At 36.1% G+C, this 18,832-nt stretch overlaps 1 protein-coding gene across 1 annotated transcript in view; it reads right to left on the minus strand.

Moving 5' to 3' along the window:
- Positions 1 to 12,787, minus strand: part of LOC122506067 (membrane metallo-endopeptidase-like 1) — a 225,499-nt gene extending 212,712 nt beyond the window's left edge. Inside the window, exon 1 of the mRNA XM_043618046.1 lies at positions 12,615 to 12,787. Within this exon, the coding sequence (XP_043473981.1) occupies positions 12,615 to 12,787 (173 nt within the window). The remainder of the gene's footprint in view (positions 1 to 12,614) is intronic.
- Between the last annotated feature and the right edge of the window lie 6,045 nt (positions 12,788 to 18,832).

An 18,832-nucleotide genomic window follows, 5' to 3' on the forward strand; every position in this document is an offset into this window, starting at 1 on the left:
TTAGACCAAAACGCGAAAATGGTTTTTTGATACGAAAAAGAGAAACTGATTCTTTGCAATTTTGGCGCCCTCTAGCTTTCGCACATTAAGTTGTACAGTAGAAGCCTAATGAGATAAAATGTAGAGAAATTTGTTCTCTACAACTTTTATTCAAGAAATTTTTCTGTACGACTTACGGTTTTCGTACAAAATCAAATCCAAATAAATTTTGAGTTTCTCCCCTCTCCCCAAGGGGGGGTGTCCCAACTTTTTGGTTTTAAGATAGTCACATGTGTCACTAACGATTTATGAAATAATCTCGAGTAAGGTATTTTTTCCAAAAAAATGGCTTTTTCAAGCTAGATTGACTGTACTATAACTCCAAGGAAGAAGAAATAGAGTCTCACCTTTTGAGCGAAGGTGTTGAAATTCTTATCCAGAAATTGTCTGACATGCAAAAAGATGGGAGTGTTACAGAAATGGAAATTAGGTCTGAAGTGATAATTGGGGAAAATAAGATTGATGAAAGGGAAAGGAAAAGTGAACCGAATAAATTACATTAAACAAAACAAAAATAAAACAATTGAAATAAGTTGTAAGCAAATAAATAATATGTAGGGGAGAATGGTCCTAAGTTGGCTACCCTGCGTTTCTCAGAGATGGTTTACTTGACGAATCTATAATTTCGTGGTGTGATACACTACCGGTCAAAATTGAGAGACCACCCATTTTCAGGCGAATGAAAATCGTTTTAAAACATAAAATTTATTAAAATTAACATTTTTTCTGTTCATTTTTTTAGAGATGATAAAATTTTGAACAGAACAAGATATTTCAGAAGTCGTTTGGCCAATCATTTATTTAGATATTTTTAAAAAATCGGCATTTTCAATGTTTTACAAAAAATTTGAATAACTTCTAAAATAATGAACGCTTTTTAATGATCTTAGGCTTATTTTAAAGGTCATTTGCTACGCTATAAGAATTACTTATAGGCATTAACGTGTAATTTTTTTCTTAAAAAATGCAGGCCGTTAAACTTTAATTAAAAAAATATAAAAAATTTGAAACATTCTTATTAACAGAAAAATAATTTTTAAAATTCAAACGTATTTTTTTAATTAAATTTCATTGAAAAATCTACACCATATAATGTTTTATATATTTTCTAAAATAGTTTTTAGTACAGAAAAATTGTTCCAAATTTTTTATATTTTTTTAGTTCAAGTTTGACGGCCTGCATTTTCTAAGAAGAAAATTACACGTTAATGCCTGTAAGTAATTTATTAATTATTATTATTATTATTATTAAAAAGCGTTCATTTTAGAAGTTATTCAAATTTTTGTAAAACATTGAAAATGACGATTTTTTAAAAATTTCTAAATAAAATATTGACCAAATGACTTCTAAAAGATCTTGTTCTTTTCAAAATTTTATCATCTTTGAAAAAAGGAAAAGAAAAGTATTTTAGTTTCCATACATTTTATGTTTTAAAATGTTTTTCAATCACCTGAAAATGGGTGGTCTCTCAATTTTGACCGGTAGTGTATATTGATAAACCATGATATAATTTATGGACCTAATTATAATCTAAGATTCTTCTACGCATTGTGAGGACAATAATATTGTTTACGACAAAAAAAATTTAATTTTTCTCGTTTTTTTGAGAGCAGCTACAAGAGATAAATAATTAAAATTTTCTAAATCAGTATGTGCGCTAGTTCCTTTATTTAATGTTGTAATAAGAGGTTCTGTTAATTTTTTAATTAAATTTTTTTTATTAGAGTAATAGTTTGAAACTTGTAAAAATCGACAATGGTTCTAAGTTCGCCACCTATTATTCTTGCTTGTTTTTATTTATGTTTTGCTTCTTTTTGTATTTTTTATCACGAGAGAGACCGTGAAAGTGTAACGTAGGAATTAAACAAAGACACAAAACAATAGAAAAGACATACTACAAATACGCCAGTCTCCGCAACCATCCACCACTGCAAATAAATAAAATAAAACAATGCTTCATTTTCTAATCAAAAATAGTTAAATAATGCGTTTTTATTCTCCTAAATATATCAAATTTGTAAAATTTCTGCGTAATTGAAAAGAATATACATTTCTCCCTTATACTCAAGCGGAAAAAAGTGGTGGCCAACTTAGAACCGCTATTTCTGATATGTCCAAAATGCAACTTTTTACTATTTATTGTATTAAGACTACAAAAGCCATTCCATATTATTCTGAATACCACAAAATTATAGCAAAACGATCTCTGAACACTAATATATACTTGCCGAAGTGATTAAATTTCATTTTGTTACTATTTTCGACCAATTTGATAGGCGGCCAACTTAGGACCACTCTCCCTTAATAATTGAGGCATATATTTCTCGTCAGAAATATCACGATTTGCAAAGGGTATGCCAATTTTCGCAAAAACTTCGTGGGATTATAGTTCTATGTAATTATAGTTCTTCTTTCCCCCAAATTTTTTCAAAAAAAATTCAAAATTGAGGCTCCCAATTCAAGAACCAGTCGGACGCTCGGACGACACGCGCAACTGCCAGTCAGTGAGCAGTGAGCGCCTCTGGGCCACTCACTGCTACCCGACTGGTACTAGCGCGTGTCTTCCGAGCGTCCGACCGGTTCTTGAATTGGGAACCTCAATTGTTGAAGATACAACATTTTGAATTTTAATATTGATCTGATAAAATTTTGAATATCTCGGAATATTGTTTATGGATTTTTATGAAATTTACACATTTTTCGGGTAAAAGTATGTACTTTAAAATGCAAATAAAGTTAATAAAAAAAATGTTAACACGAATAACTGGCGACCAGAGGGTTTAAATAAATTTCCAACGAATTTATATTTCACTTTATAATTTAATGAGCAAATAAGTAATACAAGATGCGTTTAGATAATGAGAGAGATAATGATGCGTACCAGACGCGTGACGCTATCGAACTTAAAAGTGTGTGAAAAAAAACGGAAATCGATAACAAATTATAGGTGGCGCCAAATCGCACTTCCCTTTATCTGGATGACTCGAATATTCAAATGTATTAATCAAATGTATTAATTGTTAATTTGCATTAAGTCAACAAAAAATAATTTTTAAATAAAATTTTTTTTTTTAAATTGTTTGTTTATTTATTCCTTTCTGAGAAAAATGTTATTAACATAGTTGGATTCCTTATGAATTCACCTTTAAATTCATAAAAAAATTGATGGAGACTCAACTGGGTCCGGAGATATTGAAGTGTTTGTAAATAATAGGCATAGTTGAAGTAGCAATGCAAGACTACAGTAACGTACTACGCGACTTGTGCAGTATGCTGCTATGGCGCGGCGACGCTTTTTTTACAAAAACTTCAATATCTCCGGACCCAGTTGAGTCTCCATAAATTATTTTTTAAGAAATTAAAGGTGAATTTATAAGGAATCTTAATAGGTTTTCTCCACTCCAAAAAACATTTTTTCTCAAAGAGGAGTAAATAAACAAAAAATTAAAAAAAAAGATTTTTTAAATTTTTTTATTTAAAAATTAAAAATGCACCTTTCAGGCGAAGGAATAGACCTGTAGTAACTTCTCCTTCAGCGAAGCCTGTAAAAATTTCGGTTGCAATAAGAGCTTAATTGTCTGAACAAGATTTATTTTTACAGAATTAAAACAATATTGGGTAGGAGATAAAATGAAATTATATTCAAGATGCCAGCTGAAGTCTATTGAAAATAAGTTTTTCCAACAATTTGAGCATACAAGATGCGGGCAATAGGACGAAATTTGCCTGGTGTTGATTTTGGTAAGTAAAATATTAAAAATTCGTTCCAAGAAGTGGGAAAAACACAAGAAGAGAAGATGTGATTAAAAATACCTAATAGTATTGTTCTCGCTTCTGTGGGGAAATTATGAATTATACTGTTGTTGATTTTATCTAATCCGGGAGAGGTTTTTAGTTTTAGAGAAGAGATAGCTATGTTTAATTCTGTGCTATTAAAAGGAGACTCAAGTTGTGAATTAGAACTAAAATTATCCGGAAAATAGTCATGAAAAACAGTTGGTGGGCACATTTCATCGGTTAGGTCAAGTAATTTCTATATGGTGACTGAGTCAGCTGAACAGGAAGCTAATGCAGGTTGAGTGTATCTATTTTTGAAGGCCTTAACTACTCTCCAGACTTCTTCACAGACATTATTCCACCAGGGAGTTGGGACAAATGGTTTGGTTTTCTTTGAATGATTAGATTTTGATGAGTTGTTGTTACAATGATAAGTAGGTGGAGACGCAGATAAACTGCATTATATATGCATTGAATAAAAGTGTTATATCGAAAGAGGGGGTCTTGAATATGAGAAGAAAGATCATTTGCTTTTGAAATGAGAGATTCTTTTAGACTAGAGGAAAATATAGACCAGTCTATTTTACGAAGATTGTATTTATGAAAAAAGAAATGGGAAATAGGAATGCGGACTCCAAGGTTAGTAATTACTGGAAAGTGATCACGACATTTTTTTAAATAAAATAAATAAATAATTTTTAAAACGAAATGTATTATATATATGTATCTCACTAAGACCGGCTAAATGTAAACATTAGATATTACATCTCACTCGCACAATTTTTACGAGAAACAGAGACACAACACAGCTTATGCGCATGATCAACTTATTTGGTGGTCGACTAGAACGCATCGAACCTGGCACTTTTCGTGCATATTTCTCAGACATTTTCAAAGCGCTATCTGCACAGATGAGTTCGGTCTCCTCTTAGGGTGGAGTCCCATGACAGCGTTTTGCGTTGCGTCGTAATGGGAGAGAAAAAGACGCAAATATACGTTTGCTGCATTCTCTCTCATTACAACGCAACGCAAAACGCTGCCATGGGACTGCGGCCTTACTCTTCCTTCCTGGCCATGGGACTTGACCCTCAGGCTCAAGGCCAAAATCTCATAAGTAGGCTCAAAATGGCGACAACTTTTTAAAAAACTAAAATTTGCGCAAACGAGCATACTATTGTATTTGAACCTGCTGATTACGAATCCGATATCAGATTTTGAAAATTCAAAATGGCGGATCCAATATGTCGGACGACATTTTTAAAAATTCATCGGATTCATTTGAAACTTTTTACTCGGAGGTTTTCGGGGTCGCTGATTACGAATTTGATATCAGATCTTATAAATTCAAAATGGCGGATCCAATATGGCGGACATTTTCAAAAATTCATCGGATTCACTTGAAACTATTTACTCGGGGGTTTTCGGGGTCGCTGATTACGAATCCGATATCAGATTTTGAAAATTCAAAATAGCGGGTTTTCGCTGATTACGAAAAACTTTTTAAACGATAAAAAATACCACATTTTCCCCCTGCAGTTACCTTACATACGGCCCCAGAGTGTACCACGGGGAGGAATGCGGTCGGATTTTACACTCCTTTATTTTTTTTGTTTTTTTATATTTTTTTTGTTTGTTCTTATATTGGATTCGCCATTTTCAAAACCGATATTACATTTTTAATCTACAACATCAATAATGACATCAAAAAATGACTAGTTCTTATATTAGATCCGCCATTTTTAGAACCGATATTACATTTTTAATCTATGACATCAATAAACCCCAAGTAACAAGTTTGAAATAAATCTGGTAAATTTTTTAAAATGGCGCTCGCCATATTGGATCCGCCATTTTGAATTTTTTAAATCTGATATAGCATTAGTAATCAGCGACCCCGAAAACCCCTGAGTAACAAGTTGGTTCGCGTCTGAAAAGGAATTTCTATACTTAAATTCGATTAATATAGTTTTCACAACAAAAAGCGTAAAACGAGTTTAACGCGTTGCAGGTAAAACTTTCGAGCCCTCTAAATCTACCTCTTTAAAACATCTCATTTATATTTAATAAAATAAAAAAAACACAGTAAACAAGCTTAATCTAAGCTATTTTAAACAAAAATCAATCTTGAAAAATTGCATTTACAATAATACCGTCCAAGATATCAGGGCGATTACATTTGACTCTATGAAAAAACATGCCATCACTTTTTCAATCATATCTCGGAAATTAAAGGAGATACAAAAAAACTTAAATACGGTTAGAAAGCTGATTAAATTCTGCGTAAAATAAGCCGTCTTTGCAAAGAAAAAAACTTTACTCAAAATGAGTATCATAATTATGATACTCATTTTGAAGTGCAACAAAAATGATACCCCTTCGACTCATTCTGAAAATGAGAGATATATTTGTGTCCTTGTCTATCCCATGCTTTGCGTTCGCGAACGACTTTCGCGAACCTATTGTGCTTAGGCCTTAACGGCGCAACGCGCAGCAGACATTTTCTATAGTTGTTGCCAACATAACACACACACAAAAACTAGAACCTGACATTTTTTCTATTTTGAGTCACTTGAAGTTGCCGATTACTCATTTCGAGACCGACTTCCTGACTTCCTGACCTGACCGACTTTCCTGCGTTGCAACAAAAGTGAGTCGGGTTTTTTTCTGTGTGAAGTCATTTCGTTAATTATTTTTTAAATTGTAGAGTGAGAAAGAAATAAAAAAAATTATCTCATTTTTGTCTCTTGACTTCAACTTTTTCAAAAATCTAGAAAAATTTAGATAAAATTTTTCTAAAAACACAGAAATCTTAGTTAGAATTTCAGCTTTAAAATACATAGAGATAGTATAAATAGAGTGGGGATGGTTTGCATGTATGCGTCCGCTTGATAGAAAGACAAAGAAGACTTAACACCAGTAGGTGTCTCTCTTGCGCTGGAGCTCTTTGAAGGACAGATACTGGTGTTAAATCTTCTTTCTCCCTCCAACCCATTCTGTTTATGGCAGGACACTTCCCCCACACGCTGCCGCCTATACCTTCCCCACTCTATTTATAATATCTCTATGTTAAAATAAGCCTTCGGAAATTAAAAAAGGTTAATCCGTCTTCGATATATCATTAAAAATGTGAAGCCGTGTTTCGACCGATTGGTGCATTGAAATTCAACTGTGACGACTCGATTCTGGCTTCGCGCGGCAGCGAATGAGAGAGAAGACAAGGACGATGAACTTTTGAGTTTCATTATATTACTCGTGAAACATCATTATTTATTATTCTCCAGCATAAATTCGCCCTGTTTTCTCTCATTCGCTGCCGCGCGAAGCCAGAATCGAGTCGTCACAGTTGAATTTCAATGCACCAATCGGTCGAAACACGGCTTCACATTTTTAATGATATATCGAAGATGGATTAACCTTTTTTAATTTTTAAAGGCTTATTTTAAAGCTAAAATTCTAACGAAGATTTCTGTGTTTTTTGAAAAATTTTATCTAAATTTTTCTAGATTTTTGAAAAAGTTGAAGTCAAGAGACAAAAATGAGAAAATTTGATAATTTTTTTTATTTCTTTCTCACTCTGCAACTTAAAAAATAATTAACGAAAGGACTTTAAAGAAGGCTTTTTTACGGAGAATTAAATCAGCTTTCTAACCGTATTTAAGTTTTTTTTGTATCTCCTTTGTAATCGTCCTAATACTCGTGGACGGTAGAGTATGTTTAAGATTATGTCTTTAAAAAAAATAAAATTGTTTAGTCATACAAAATATTTACGACAAATTTTTTTTACTTTTTTTTCTTGTTAAAATCAAAATGGGCAAGAAGGAGCATATGTGAGTTAAAGTATACGGGTCAGAATTTCTCAAACGGATCACCTAAAACTAAAAAATTTTCTTTTTGAACCAAAATAGTTTTTTTACTCTTAATATTGTTAAGAAGAACCCCTAAAAATATTAACCAAAAAAAAAATTTTTTGTAAAAGTTATTAACAATTGAATATTTTAGTACTGCTAAATTAACAAATTTTTTTCTCGAGTTCTAGTTGACGGATTTTAAACAGGAGGTTCTCGTGATAGTGAAAAAGGGCGGAGAGACCTTAAAATTTGCAGATGCACTGTCTTCGGCCCTGCATGGTAAAGCTGAGGTCACACCTCTAGTAAACAAAAGGTCTCTAGAGATTAAGGATTTGGACGAAGCCACCTCAGAGGATGAGGTAACTGCAGCACTAAGAGAAAAGCTGGGTAAACCCGACCTGAAGATGGAGTGTCGACTTTTGCCGCGCTACAGAGGAATTAAGGTTGCTCTGGTACGTCTGACAGAGGCAGAAAGTAACACTCTGCTAAAGCTTGGTAAAACAAAAATCGGCTGGATAAATGCTCCAATTCGCGAGCATGTTGAAGTAGCTAGGTGCCAAAAGTGCCTAGCATACGGACACTCAACCCGAACCTGCAAAGGCCCCGACAGAAGTAAAAACCGTCGGAGATGCGGCGGAGAGGGACACCTCGCGAAGAGCTGTAAAGTTAAGCCGAAATGCCTTACGTGCTTGGACCTGGGGAAGCCAGAGACGGATCACGATTCCGGAAAGAAAGCCTGCCCGGTTTACAGAGAAGAACTGCAAAAGATTAAAAGGGCAAATCCTTAAAATTTTTGCAGGTCAACCTGCATACAAGTAAGGATGCACAGTTGCTCATAATGCAAACAGCAAGGGAAAATGAGGTCAATATCCTGTTCTGCAGTGAGCAGTATCAAGGAAGCGACTTCGCCCCTTGGTATCAGGATAAGGCGAAGAGAGCTGCCATAAAGCTGTGCAACCCAAAATTGCGGGTTGACAAGTTTCTGGAGACGAGCAGTGGGTTCGTGTGGATAGAGGTGGCTAATATACGTATGTATAGCTGCTACTTCTCACCCAACGACCCACTGACAAACTTCGAAGCCAATATCGAAGACCTAGAAGCGAGCCTCACAGAATCCAGGCTGGATGTCATCATCACTGGTGATTTTAACGCAAAGTCGCCAGAGTGGGGTGAGACGAGACTCGACAAGAGAGGAATTCGTATTGGAGAAATTATCTCCAGAAACGACTTATTGGCAGTAAACCGAGGCAATACATGGACTTTTAGACGAGGTGCGATCGGATCAATTATAGATCTAACAATCGCATCGTCTAAACTATTTAGCCGCATAACCGACTGGCGGGTCTCTGAGGAATATACCGCAAGTGACCACCAGTACATTGAGTTCTCAGTCTCGATGGGAGACAAACGAGGAGGAAAAAGACAGGATGCTCCTAGTCGCAAAACCTCCTCGTGGAATATGAAGAGACTCGACAAGGAAAAGTTCGGCCGGTCCCTAAGAGAAGCCCTTTTAATTGAGGACTTGGGCTGGGTGAAGAGGTCGAGCAGTCTGGATGGGGAGGTGCGAGCGGTGAGGAACATGATAGTCACCGCTTGCAATGCGTCAATGCCACGCAAAGGCGCCACTCCCGTAAGAAAATCCTTGCACTGGTGGTCAGAGGAGCTAGCCTCCTTGAGAAAGGAATGCCTCAAAGCAAGAAGGACATATACCCGATCTAAGGGAGATCCCTTGCTGAAAGAGGCTTTCAAGGAGGCGAAAAAGGACCTCAAGAAAGAGATCCGCAAGTCGCGAAGCCGTACCTGGAAGGACCTAATCGAGGAAGTCGATAAGGACCCATGGGGTCTGGCTTTTAAAATCGTGACTAAGAAAATAGTGACGAGGCAAAAGACCCCCGGCCTGGACAATCCCGATTGGGTCAGAAAGATAATAAGTTCTTTGTTTCCTCCTGCAGAACCATACCTTAGAAGGGACTGGAGTTTTTGCAAAGTCGAAGAGGAAGAACTCTTCACACTTAGTAAACTGCAAAAAGCAGGCAAAAAATTGAAAACAGGCAAGGCGCCTGGAATCGATGGGATAAGTAACGAGATCCTAAAGTTGGTAATCGACACTTCACCCCAGATTCTGCTTCGATGCTTCAATCTTTGCCTTGAAAGAGGAGAGATCTTCCGCGACTGGAAGCGACAGAGGTTAGTCCTCCTGAGGAAAGGTGAAAAACCTCTAGATAAAGTCTCATCATACAGGCCTATATGCCTGCTAGATACGATGGGTAAACTTCTAGAGGATATGGTTCTGCAGAGAATGCAAAGCCACTTGACCTGAGAGAATAGTCTATCGGATCACCAATTTGGTTTCCGTAAAGGCAAGTCCACAGTTGATGCCATCCAGGCAGTTGTGGACATAGCCAAAGCAGGAAAAAACAAGTTGGGACCCGGAAAAAAGAAGAGCTTCTGCGCGTTGGTAGCAATTGACATACGCAACGCGTTTAATTCCGCAAGATGGAAAGATCTCATCGAGTCGATGAAAAAGAAAAACATGCCGCCCTACTTGTTGCGGATAATGGATAATTATCTTAGCGACAGGTGGGTTATATATGAGGGAGACACCTGCATTCTCAGGGAAGAGATGCAGCGTGGGGATCCTCAAGGCTCGAGGGTGGGTCCATTTGTATGGAATGTATCTTACGATGATTTTCTGCGAATGGATCTGCCCGAAGGTGCGATGATCATCGGCTTTGCGGACGACGCGTTGTTCGTGTGCACTGCTGAGAGTGAGGAGGCTCTTGGGACATTGGTGAACGAATGTCTGCGACTAGCAAAAAGCTGGCTGGATACCAGAGGTTTTGAAATGGCCCTGGAAAAGACCGAGGCACTGCTGGTCACAGACAGACGTGGTTATGAGCTCCCACGAATCATGATAGACGGATTCGAGGTCCAGTGGAGTAAGCAAATTAAATATATTGGTGTGGAGTTGAATGGAAGGTTAAACTTCCACCACTACATGGCTACGGCGTCAAATAAGGCAATCGAGTGTGCGGCTAATCTTTCACGGTTAATGCCAAATGTAGGCGGACCCCGTGAACACAAACGGAGACTGGTGGCAAGTGTCGCCCACGCTAAAATGCTCTATGCAGCACCAGCGTGGGCCCCATCCCTGAGGTGCAAAAGATGTGTGACCATCTGTGAAAAGATACTGTCGGCGCAGAGATCGATAACAACGCGTATCATCTCTGCATATAAGACGGTATCTACGAGTGCTGTGCAGGTCCTTGCAAGTGTCCCTTAGCAGATCTTTTGGCGAGGGAAAGGGAAGAAATGTTTCTCTTTTCTAAAGAAAGAAGTTCCTTGGATGAGGAAATAAGACCAAGCAAGGGCCTGATCCGCAAAGAAGCGAGGCACAGGCTCATAGAAAGATGGCAAGAAAGATGGGATAGTGAGGAAAAAGGTCGATGGACTTATCGCCTTATCCCGGCACTCGCCACCTGGATAAATAGGAAACACGGTCAGGTTTCCTATTATATGACTCAGGCGCTCACAGGTCACGGGTGTTTTAACTCGTACCTGTGTCGCTTTAAATTACGCGAGAGCGAGGTGTGTGCATTTTGCCAGTTCCCTGAGGACAACGCGGAGCACACCCTCTTCTCATGCAAGAATTGGGACTTGGAGAGGCGGGCCATGTTCGAAGGTGTAAACAGTCAAGTTACACCGGAGAACATGGTATCGCTGATGACCCAGTCGGAAGAGAATTGGCGGCAAGTCGAGAACTTCATAATCTCGGTTATGTCGAGGAAGGATCTCGACGGCCGCCAAAAAGCGTAATTTAAACAGCTTTTAATTTTGTTCGTTTGTTTTTTATTAATTTATTTTGTGATTTATTTGTCTTTATACATTTTTTAATTGTTTGTGTTTTTTTTTATTCATCTTTGTACAGTTTTATGTTTTCAATTTTTTATACGCGTTTATTTTTTTCTTTTTTTTATATATCCGTTTATAATTTTATCTTCTGACTTTTTACACTTAATTACACATTTGTTATTTTTAATTATTGTTGTGCTGTTAATTCCGCTTTATATTGAAATAGTTTTAAATTTTTAACTATTAACGCAGGATAACCGCAGAAAAAAGCAGAAGGTCGCATTAGCGACAGAGTTGGAGCGCCACCCTCGAAGGCTAAAGTCTTACGACAGTTCCGAGGGAGGGTAAAGGGCTCCAGAAGAAGGGTTACGGGTTTTAGTGGGTCGGGCTGGCAGTAGGTCGCCAGTTTATTAAATTTACTATTTGATATATTTATTTTTCAATTTTTTTTATTTCCTTTTGTTTTATCACACCAACCCCACATAACCTTGGAGTGCGGAGTCCAAGGTATCTGTAGGCAGATTTCCCAAAATTCCCTAAGCAAAAAAAAAAATAATAATAATAATAATAATAATAATAATAATAATAAATATTAATAATAATAATAATGATAATAATTTTTTTTCACGGGGGAGAAGAGAAAATGCATTAACGCATGCCCAGGAAGATCCCACTTACCTGGGGTATGTCGGACTCGCACAAAATGCAAGGAAAAAAAAGAAACCTCACATGCCTGCTTTTACGGCAGTCACAATACCGACTAAAACCTCTTCTTGATTCCCCTGGGTTTCGAACCTTCTATCCACCTACGGAACTACCTTTCGGCTTCAGACTTTGCAGATGGATGGTCCCATTTAGTCGCTAGCGCGACTCTTCCGTGCCGCTATTCTTCTTGCCATTATTTTCTCCTTGTTCTTGACAGGGTCTTCTTAGCTTCCTCTAAGGCAGTCCTGAAGACCTTGCACCGACCTGATCCAGCGACGTGTTGGATGTTCTCCTTTTCGCCGAACTTCGCCTTGCATAAGAAGCAGCATGGGCTCTTCTTACAATCTGCTACCTTATGGCCGGCTTCTCCGCACTTGAAGCACGCAGCTGACCTATCTACTGCTTGGCAGTCTCGACCTATATGGCCATAACCAAAGCACCTGTGGCACCTTGTGACCATAACTCTTCTACTTATTCTGCAGGACACAAAACCGATTTTAATGTGCCCTATCTTCTCCAGTCTGGTAGCATCCTTCTGGGTGGTGACCACGACAGCGAGTTTCATACCTCGCTTATTTGGTCCAAGGACCATCTGCTTCCTGCTGGCACCGTAGATAGTTTGTCCAGGGCTTCTTTGACATCCTCCTGTTCGGTAAGGGTGTCCATGTCGCGGATCTCCAGCACAGTCTGCCGATCCGCCATCTGCACCTTACCTAGATCGCCGATCACCTTTGTCACCTCCTCGGTAAACAACTTCCTGTTCGAAGACCCCCCAATTTTAATAAGGAGGTCTCCCTTTTTAGTGGGTACAGCTCCCACAACCCTTGTCTGGCTGGCCTCCAAGTCAGCCTCTTTTCGAACCTTCGCCAGCACCTCGGCAAAGGTAGTTCCTTCAGCCACTTTGACGACCATTGTGGCTCTTCCCTTCTTATCTAAAGTTGTCTTTGGTGCCGTTTTCATCTCCTTGCCTTTGGATCTTTTAGGAGGTCCCTCCTCCCTTTTCCTTTTTGGATCCTTCGCAAGCTCAGGATCACTTCTCTTTCGCTTCTGAGCATCCAAGACGACGTTTCTCAACACGATCGCGTTACAGCGATCTTGTCTAACTCTACGATCCTGTCTGGCCTCTTCCGACCAAGTCAATCCCTGGTAGAGACTCTCATCCTTTTTCGTAGCTGCTACGTGCTTCTCCTTGGTCTCCTGTATGAGCGATTTCATGCTTTTGAGTCCGTCCTTGATTGTCATATTGACATTCTTCTGGACCTCGCAGGACTTCATCATCTTGTTAACCTCTTCCTCCATTGCTAGAATGCATGTTGCCTCTTCCTCCCGCAGCTTAATGCATTCATCTCGATCTTGGTTGCAGCTTGCAATGTCCTTTGCCGAGGCATTACTGAAGACAGAAATGCAGCTGGCTTGACTCGTCACGCTGCTCGTACTCCCTCGTCTCTCCGACCTGTCCACAATGATCTGTGGCACTACCAACGCGTTGTTGCCCTCCTGCATCCTTGGGCCACTGGCCACCGCCCTCACGCTCGAAAGCGCTTGACGATCGGAACCAGTGAGGGATTTAGCCGTAGCATTACCCCGCAGGTACTCTTCCTCGTTTTTACAATCGCTCATGATGGATGTTTCTTGTTTGCTGGTTTTGGTCCGCGTCGAGTATTTGATTTCCTCGATACCACCTATTTCTAGGAAGCTAACCTATCCGCCACCTGGCACGCGTCCGATAGAGGACCAGCAACCCCGCGCAAAAGAACAGCTCTAATGCGCCCCAGGTAGAACAAAAGTTCCAATTAGAACAAAAGTTCCAACCAAGCACGGAATAATAATAATAATATATATAATAATAATTATAATATTATAATAATATATATATATATATATATATATATATATATATGTATATATATATTAGCGTGAGCGCCCAGAGGCGCTCACTGCTCACTGACTGGTATTGTCCTTTACGACGGGCCGTAGCGGCAGATGTTTCATCCGGCTCCTCAATTATTCAAAAATTTCACTTTAACCCATTAACGCCCAAATGTCCAAAATTTTTGACTGAAGTTCAAGGTAAGAATTTTTATCCTAAATGATCAGATTTTTATAAACCTTTCAGTATTAGGGGGTATTGAAGTCCGCTCTTTCAGAATCCGGGGTCAAAAAAGCATTTCGACAATCAGGGAAACCAATATGGCGCCCAAAATAGAAAAAATACCGAAATAATCGTAGGATCTTTTTTTTTAAACACGCTTTTCACATCAATAAGAATTTTTTTGGCGGGTCTCATGTATGCTATAGGTGGATAAAATAGTTGTACTTTCGAACTGCGTACTTGACAACTTAAAAATTCAAGATAGCGGATCCAAAATGGCAGAAAAATCAAAGAAAAATACTTGATAAATAGCAAATGCATCATCAATATTTAAAACTTGATTTAAATCACCTGAAAATAACTTTTTGGCGGTTTTAGGGGTTGCAGATTACGAATATGAAGTTTAATTTTAATTCAAAATAGCGGATCCAATATGGCAGATGAAAATATTTGAAAATCAATAAAATTGCATGGAATTACTAACTCGGGGGTTTTTGGGGTCGCTGATTAGGGACCATACATAAACCACGTAGCTCCGATTTTTGAACTTTTCGACCCTTCCCCTCCCCCACGTAGCTTAACGTAGCATATTACCGAACCCCCTCCCCCCTACCTAATGGAACGTAACTTTTTTCTTTTTTTGAATATTAAAATCTCTTTTCTAAAAATAATCAATAAAATCATATTGAAACATAGTGAACAATATTAAATGTTTTTAAATCACAGTTTATTTTTTTTTACAAGTAAGAGTTTGATACAAGATTAATTTTTAATTTTAATCAATATATGTGACCTGGTCTATGAAAAGAGACCTTACGTGTCAAAAAATCATGTATTTACTTTTTTGTTGATTCGGATAGGGTTTGAAACACTCTTTAAGATGGTGAAAACCAAAAAGTCATAGGTTGATTAGCAGTTTTAAAAAAAAATTTTAAAGTCAAAAGAAACAAGAGTAAAAGTACGAAAAAACTGATTTATTGTTATTATACAAATTAAAATAACAAACACGATAATTTTTTATTATTTAGAAAAGTTGACAGTTTCCTTGACAACTGTCAACAGTTGAAATTCAAATTTGATATTATATTCGTAATCAGCGACCTCAAAAACGTTATTACTGTCTTTTTACAAAAAACGATTACTTTTTAGAGAAGTTGACAGCTGTCAACTGTCAAATTGTCAATTTAACATCATATTCGTAATTAGCGGCCTCGAAAACCCTTACAAACATGTGTCACTTATTTATACTTATTGTTGCTAGTTAGAAAACTTAGATTATTTTTTCTATGTTTGGAGAGTTTGTTATTAATTTATATAAACAATTATTTAAAAAAATTGTTTACTACTTGTATGTTTTTTATTTTGATACTGTGATCCACGGTGAAGAAAATAAGCCTAAATTGATTAAAAAATATTAATATTTAAAAAAGTTACAAGGGTTTTTCTGAGTTAAACATTAACTGCTGTTTTCTCGAAAACTTGTTTTCGCACGTAAGGTCCTTTTTCACTGTCCAGGTCATATATATATATATATATATATATATATATATATATATATATATATATATATATATATATATATATATATATATATATATATATTATATATATATATATATATTTATATATATATATATTATATATATTATATATTATATATATATATATATTTCATCACTATATATTTTTATCAATATATTTGGACGTCCACATGAAAAGGGCCTATATTGTCGGTTCTAGTTTTCGAGATAATCGCAATTTAGTAATTTTGGAGCAAAATCTTAATTTAAAAAAATTTTTTATTATCAATCTACATGTTTTGATAAGTCGAATCATGCGGTTTTTATTAATTTATCGATAATTTAACTGTTTGATTTCATTGGTTCTTTAGAAAAACGAAAAGGGCCCATTTTGGCGGTCATTTGCAAAAGTAATCAAGTCATTTTTATTTAATTATTAATATTGTCGAGTAGAATTAGGTTATACTGAAGTGAACTGAGTAAGATATTTTCAAAAAAAAGTGTTGATTGCCTTTGTAAATAAAAAGAATTCGACTGCAATTTTTAATGTAATGTAACAGTCCGAAATTATTACAAGTTTTTTTACGTGAAATCTATAGCATTAACAAAAAGTAGTATTAACTTTTCTTCGATCAATTTTATCCTACTTTTGAAATAAAACATAAAATTAGAAATATATTAATCTATGCCTTAGTTTTAAGACTAAAATTATTTGTAATGTAACAGTCTTTTTTTATTGATAATTAAATATTATATTATTATGTTGATTTTCTAACCTCAAAAACCTTTTTATGTATAGGTAAAGTTGAGCAAGGCTCAAAAAAACAAAAATTTTATTGAGAAATTAAAAATCTCAGAAAAATTTGAAGATTTTAAAAAGAAACGAGCAGCTGATCAGAGGGAGCGGCGCAAGAAGATGAAAGAGGTGGAAAATAATATGCCGATTTCGCAATTAAATAAACTCCGCAAAAGACGTGGTATAGAGAATTGTCAAAGAGTAAAAAAATATAGAAAAAATTTGAAATTGAATTCGATCCAAAAAAATGCTAAGGAAAATGCTTCTGCAAATATAAGCAATATAGGTGAAAAAAATAATCCTTATAGATCCACACAATCGCTTGGTAAAGCAGTGAAAAAAACCATGAGAGCACTGCCTGTTGCTGATGAACGGAAAACAGTAGTTTTGGCCAAAATCATTATGAATATGAAAGAAACCGAGAAAAACGAGTTAATAAACAATATTGTACCTTCGTCTGGAAAAAACGCTTTTATAAATTCTGAGCTTATCGAAGAAATTAAGGTATTTTATGAACGTGATGATATTTCTAGAGTTTCGCCGAAAATGAAAGATGTTAAGCAGTACCATAATGTGGAAACTGGAGAAAGAAACCTTCTATCAACTAGACATATGCTTTTATCAATTAAAGAAGCCTTCTTAATTTTTAACGACGAAGCAAAAACCAAAGGGAAATGTATTTAAATTTATTTATGATTTAATAAACAATATAATAAATAACAAAATATTTTAATATTTAATAAAATATAAATATAATATTATATTGTTTAATATATAATATAATTATTTATTTTTTAAAAATTTTAATTTAACAATATTTTAGACTTTTTATTTTTTTTAAGTTGTTTTAATAACTTATTTTATTATTTCTGATAGATGGTTGTGGCCTCACCTTCTTTGGAGAACATAGACCAAATCACGTTAAATTAAATAAGGATCTACCTCATGACATGTGCATGTGTTCTTATCATGCTAACTTTATTGAGAGTGTTACTGCTCTTAATAAATCGTCGGCTTGGTGGAAAACTGTACCATTTCAGGAATTCGTTATAAACTGTACCATTTCGGTAAATGTTTTTAAAACATACCATTTCGAGAAAAAAAGTTTTTTGCTTTTTTTCCAAGTTTGTCAACACTGCTGCTGGACATAAAATAAGGTTATGCATTTTTAAAAAGCGGTATCTTAAATATACTCTTGTTCATCTTTTCAATGTATTAATTAAAAATTTCTAATAATTTAAATTAATTGCTTGTTAATCATTAGAAATTCTTTAGTGCAACGCTTTTATAGATCTTCATCGAAATGGTATGTTTTATAGCAAACTTTTGAAATGGTATAGTTTATAACGCATTCTTGAAATGGTACAGTTTTCCGCCAAGCCGACGAAATTCGCTCCGTCAGTGCCTACATATGATGATGGATTTGTTCAGCAATTTTTGTGCAAAGATAACGACATAGATTGTTGGTTTTCGAATTGCAAAAACTGTAAGGGAATATCGATTGAGCTACTGAAGGAATCTGTTAATGGAGTGGCATACTAATCACTCCCGTAAAATGGATGTTTTGGCGAAAAAATGATTCTTCAAAACGTATAGAGAAATATGAGGAATCTGGCACACTGGAGGACTTGCTTTTACACATATCGAAGTTATCGTCTCAATTTTTGCGCCATAGCTACATTAAACGCGAACAGTCGGACATCTTTAACAAATACGATCGGCCAAGAGCATCAAGCAATGAATTTGTTGAAGAGGCAATGTTGCAAATTGATTTCGCTGAAAATTTTGTCTGTGTGGGACAAGACGAAGTGCAAAGTGCTCATTGGAATCAAAAACAGCTAACTTTGTTCACTACTCCCTTTTATCACAATGAAGAAGTTCAATCGAAGGTTTTCGTTTCTAACAACTTAACACACACAAAAGAGACAATTGTTACCTACTTGTACATACTGCTAACAGGATTGCCAAACTCGGTAAAAATATTAAAAATTTGGAGCGACGGGCCTTCATCACAATTTAAAAATAAGCTTATTGCTGCAATTATTCCTTTTTTCGAAAGTGAATTCGAAATAAAAATCTACTGGAACTATTTTGCGACTTCCCATGGGAAAGGTTGTATCGATGGAATTGGCGCTACTACTAAAATGATTGTTAGAAAGCAAATTTTATCTCGTAAATGCATTGTAAAGTGTGCTTCAGATT

The sequence above is a fragment of the Leptopilina heterotoma genome, unplaced genomic scaffold, assembly GCF_015476425.1.
Source record: "Leptopilina heterotoma isolate Lh14 unplaced genomic scaffold, ASM1547642v1 Lhet_391, whole genome shotgun sequence".
In the NCBI taxonomy this organism is placed as follows: domain Eukaryota; kingdom Metazoa; phylum Arthropoda; class Insecta; order Hymenoptera; family Figitidae; genus Leptopilina; species Leptopilina heterotoma.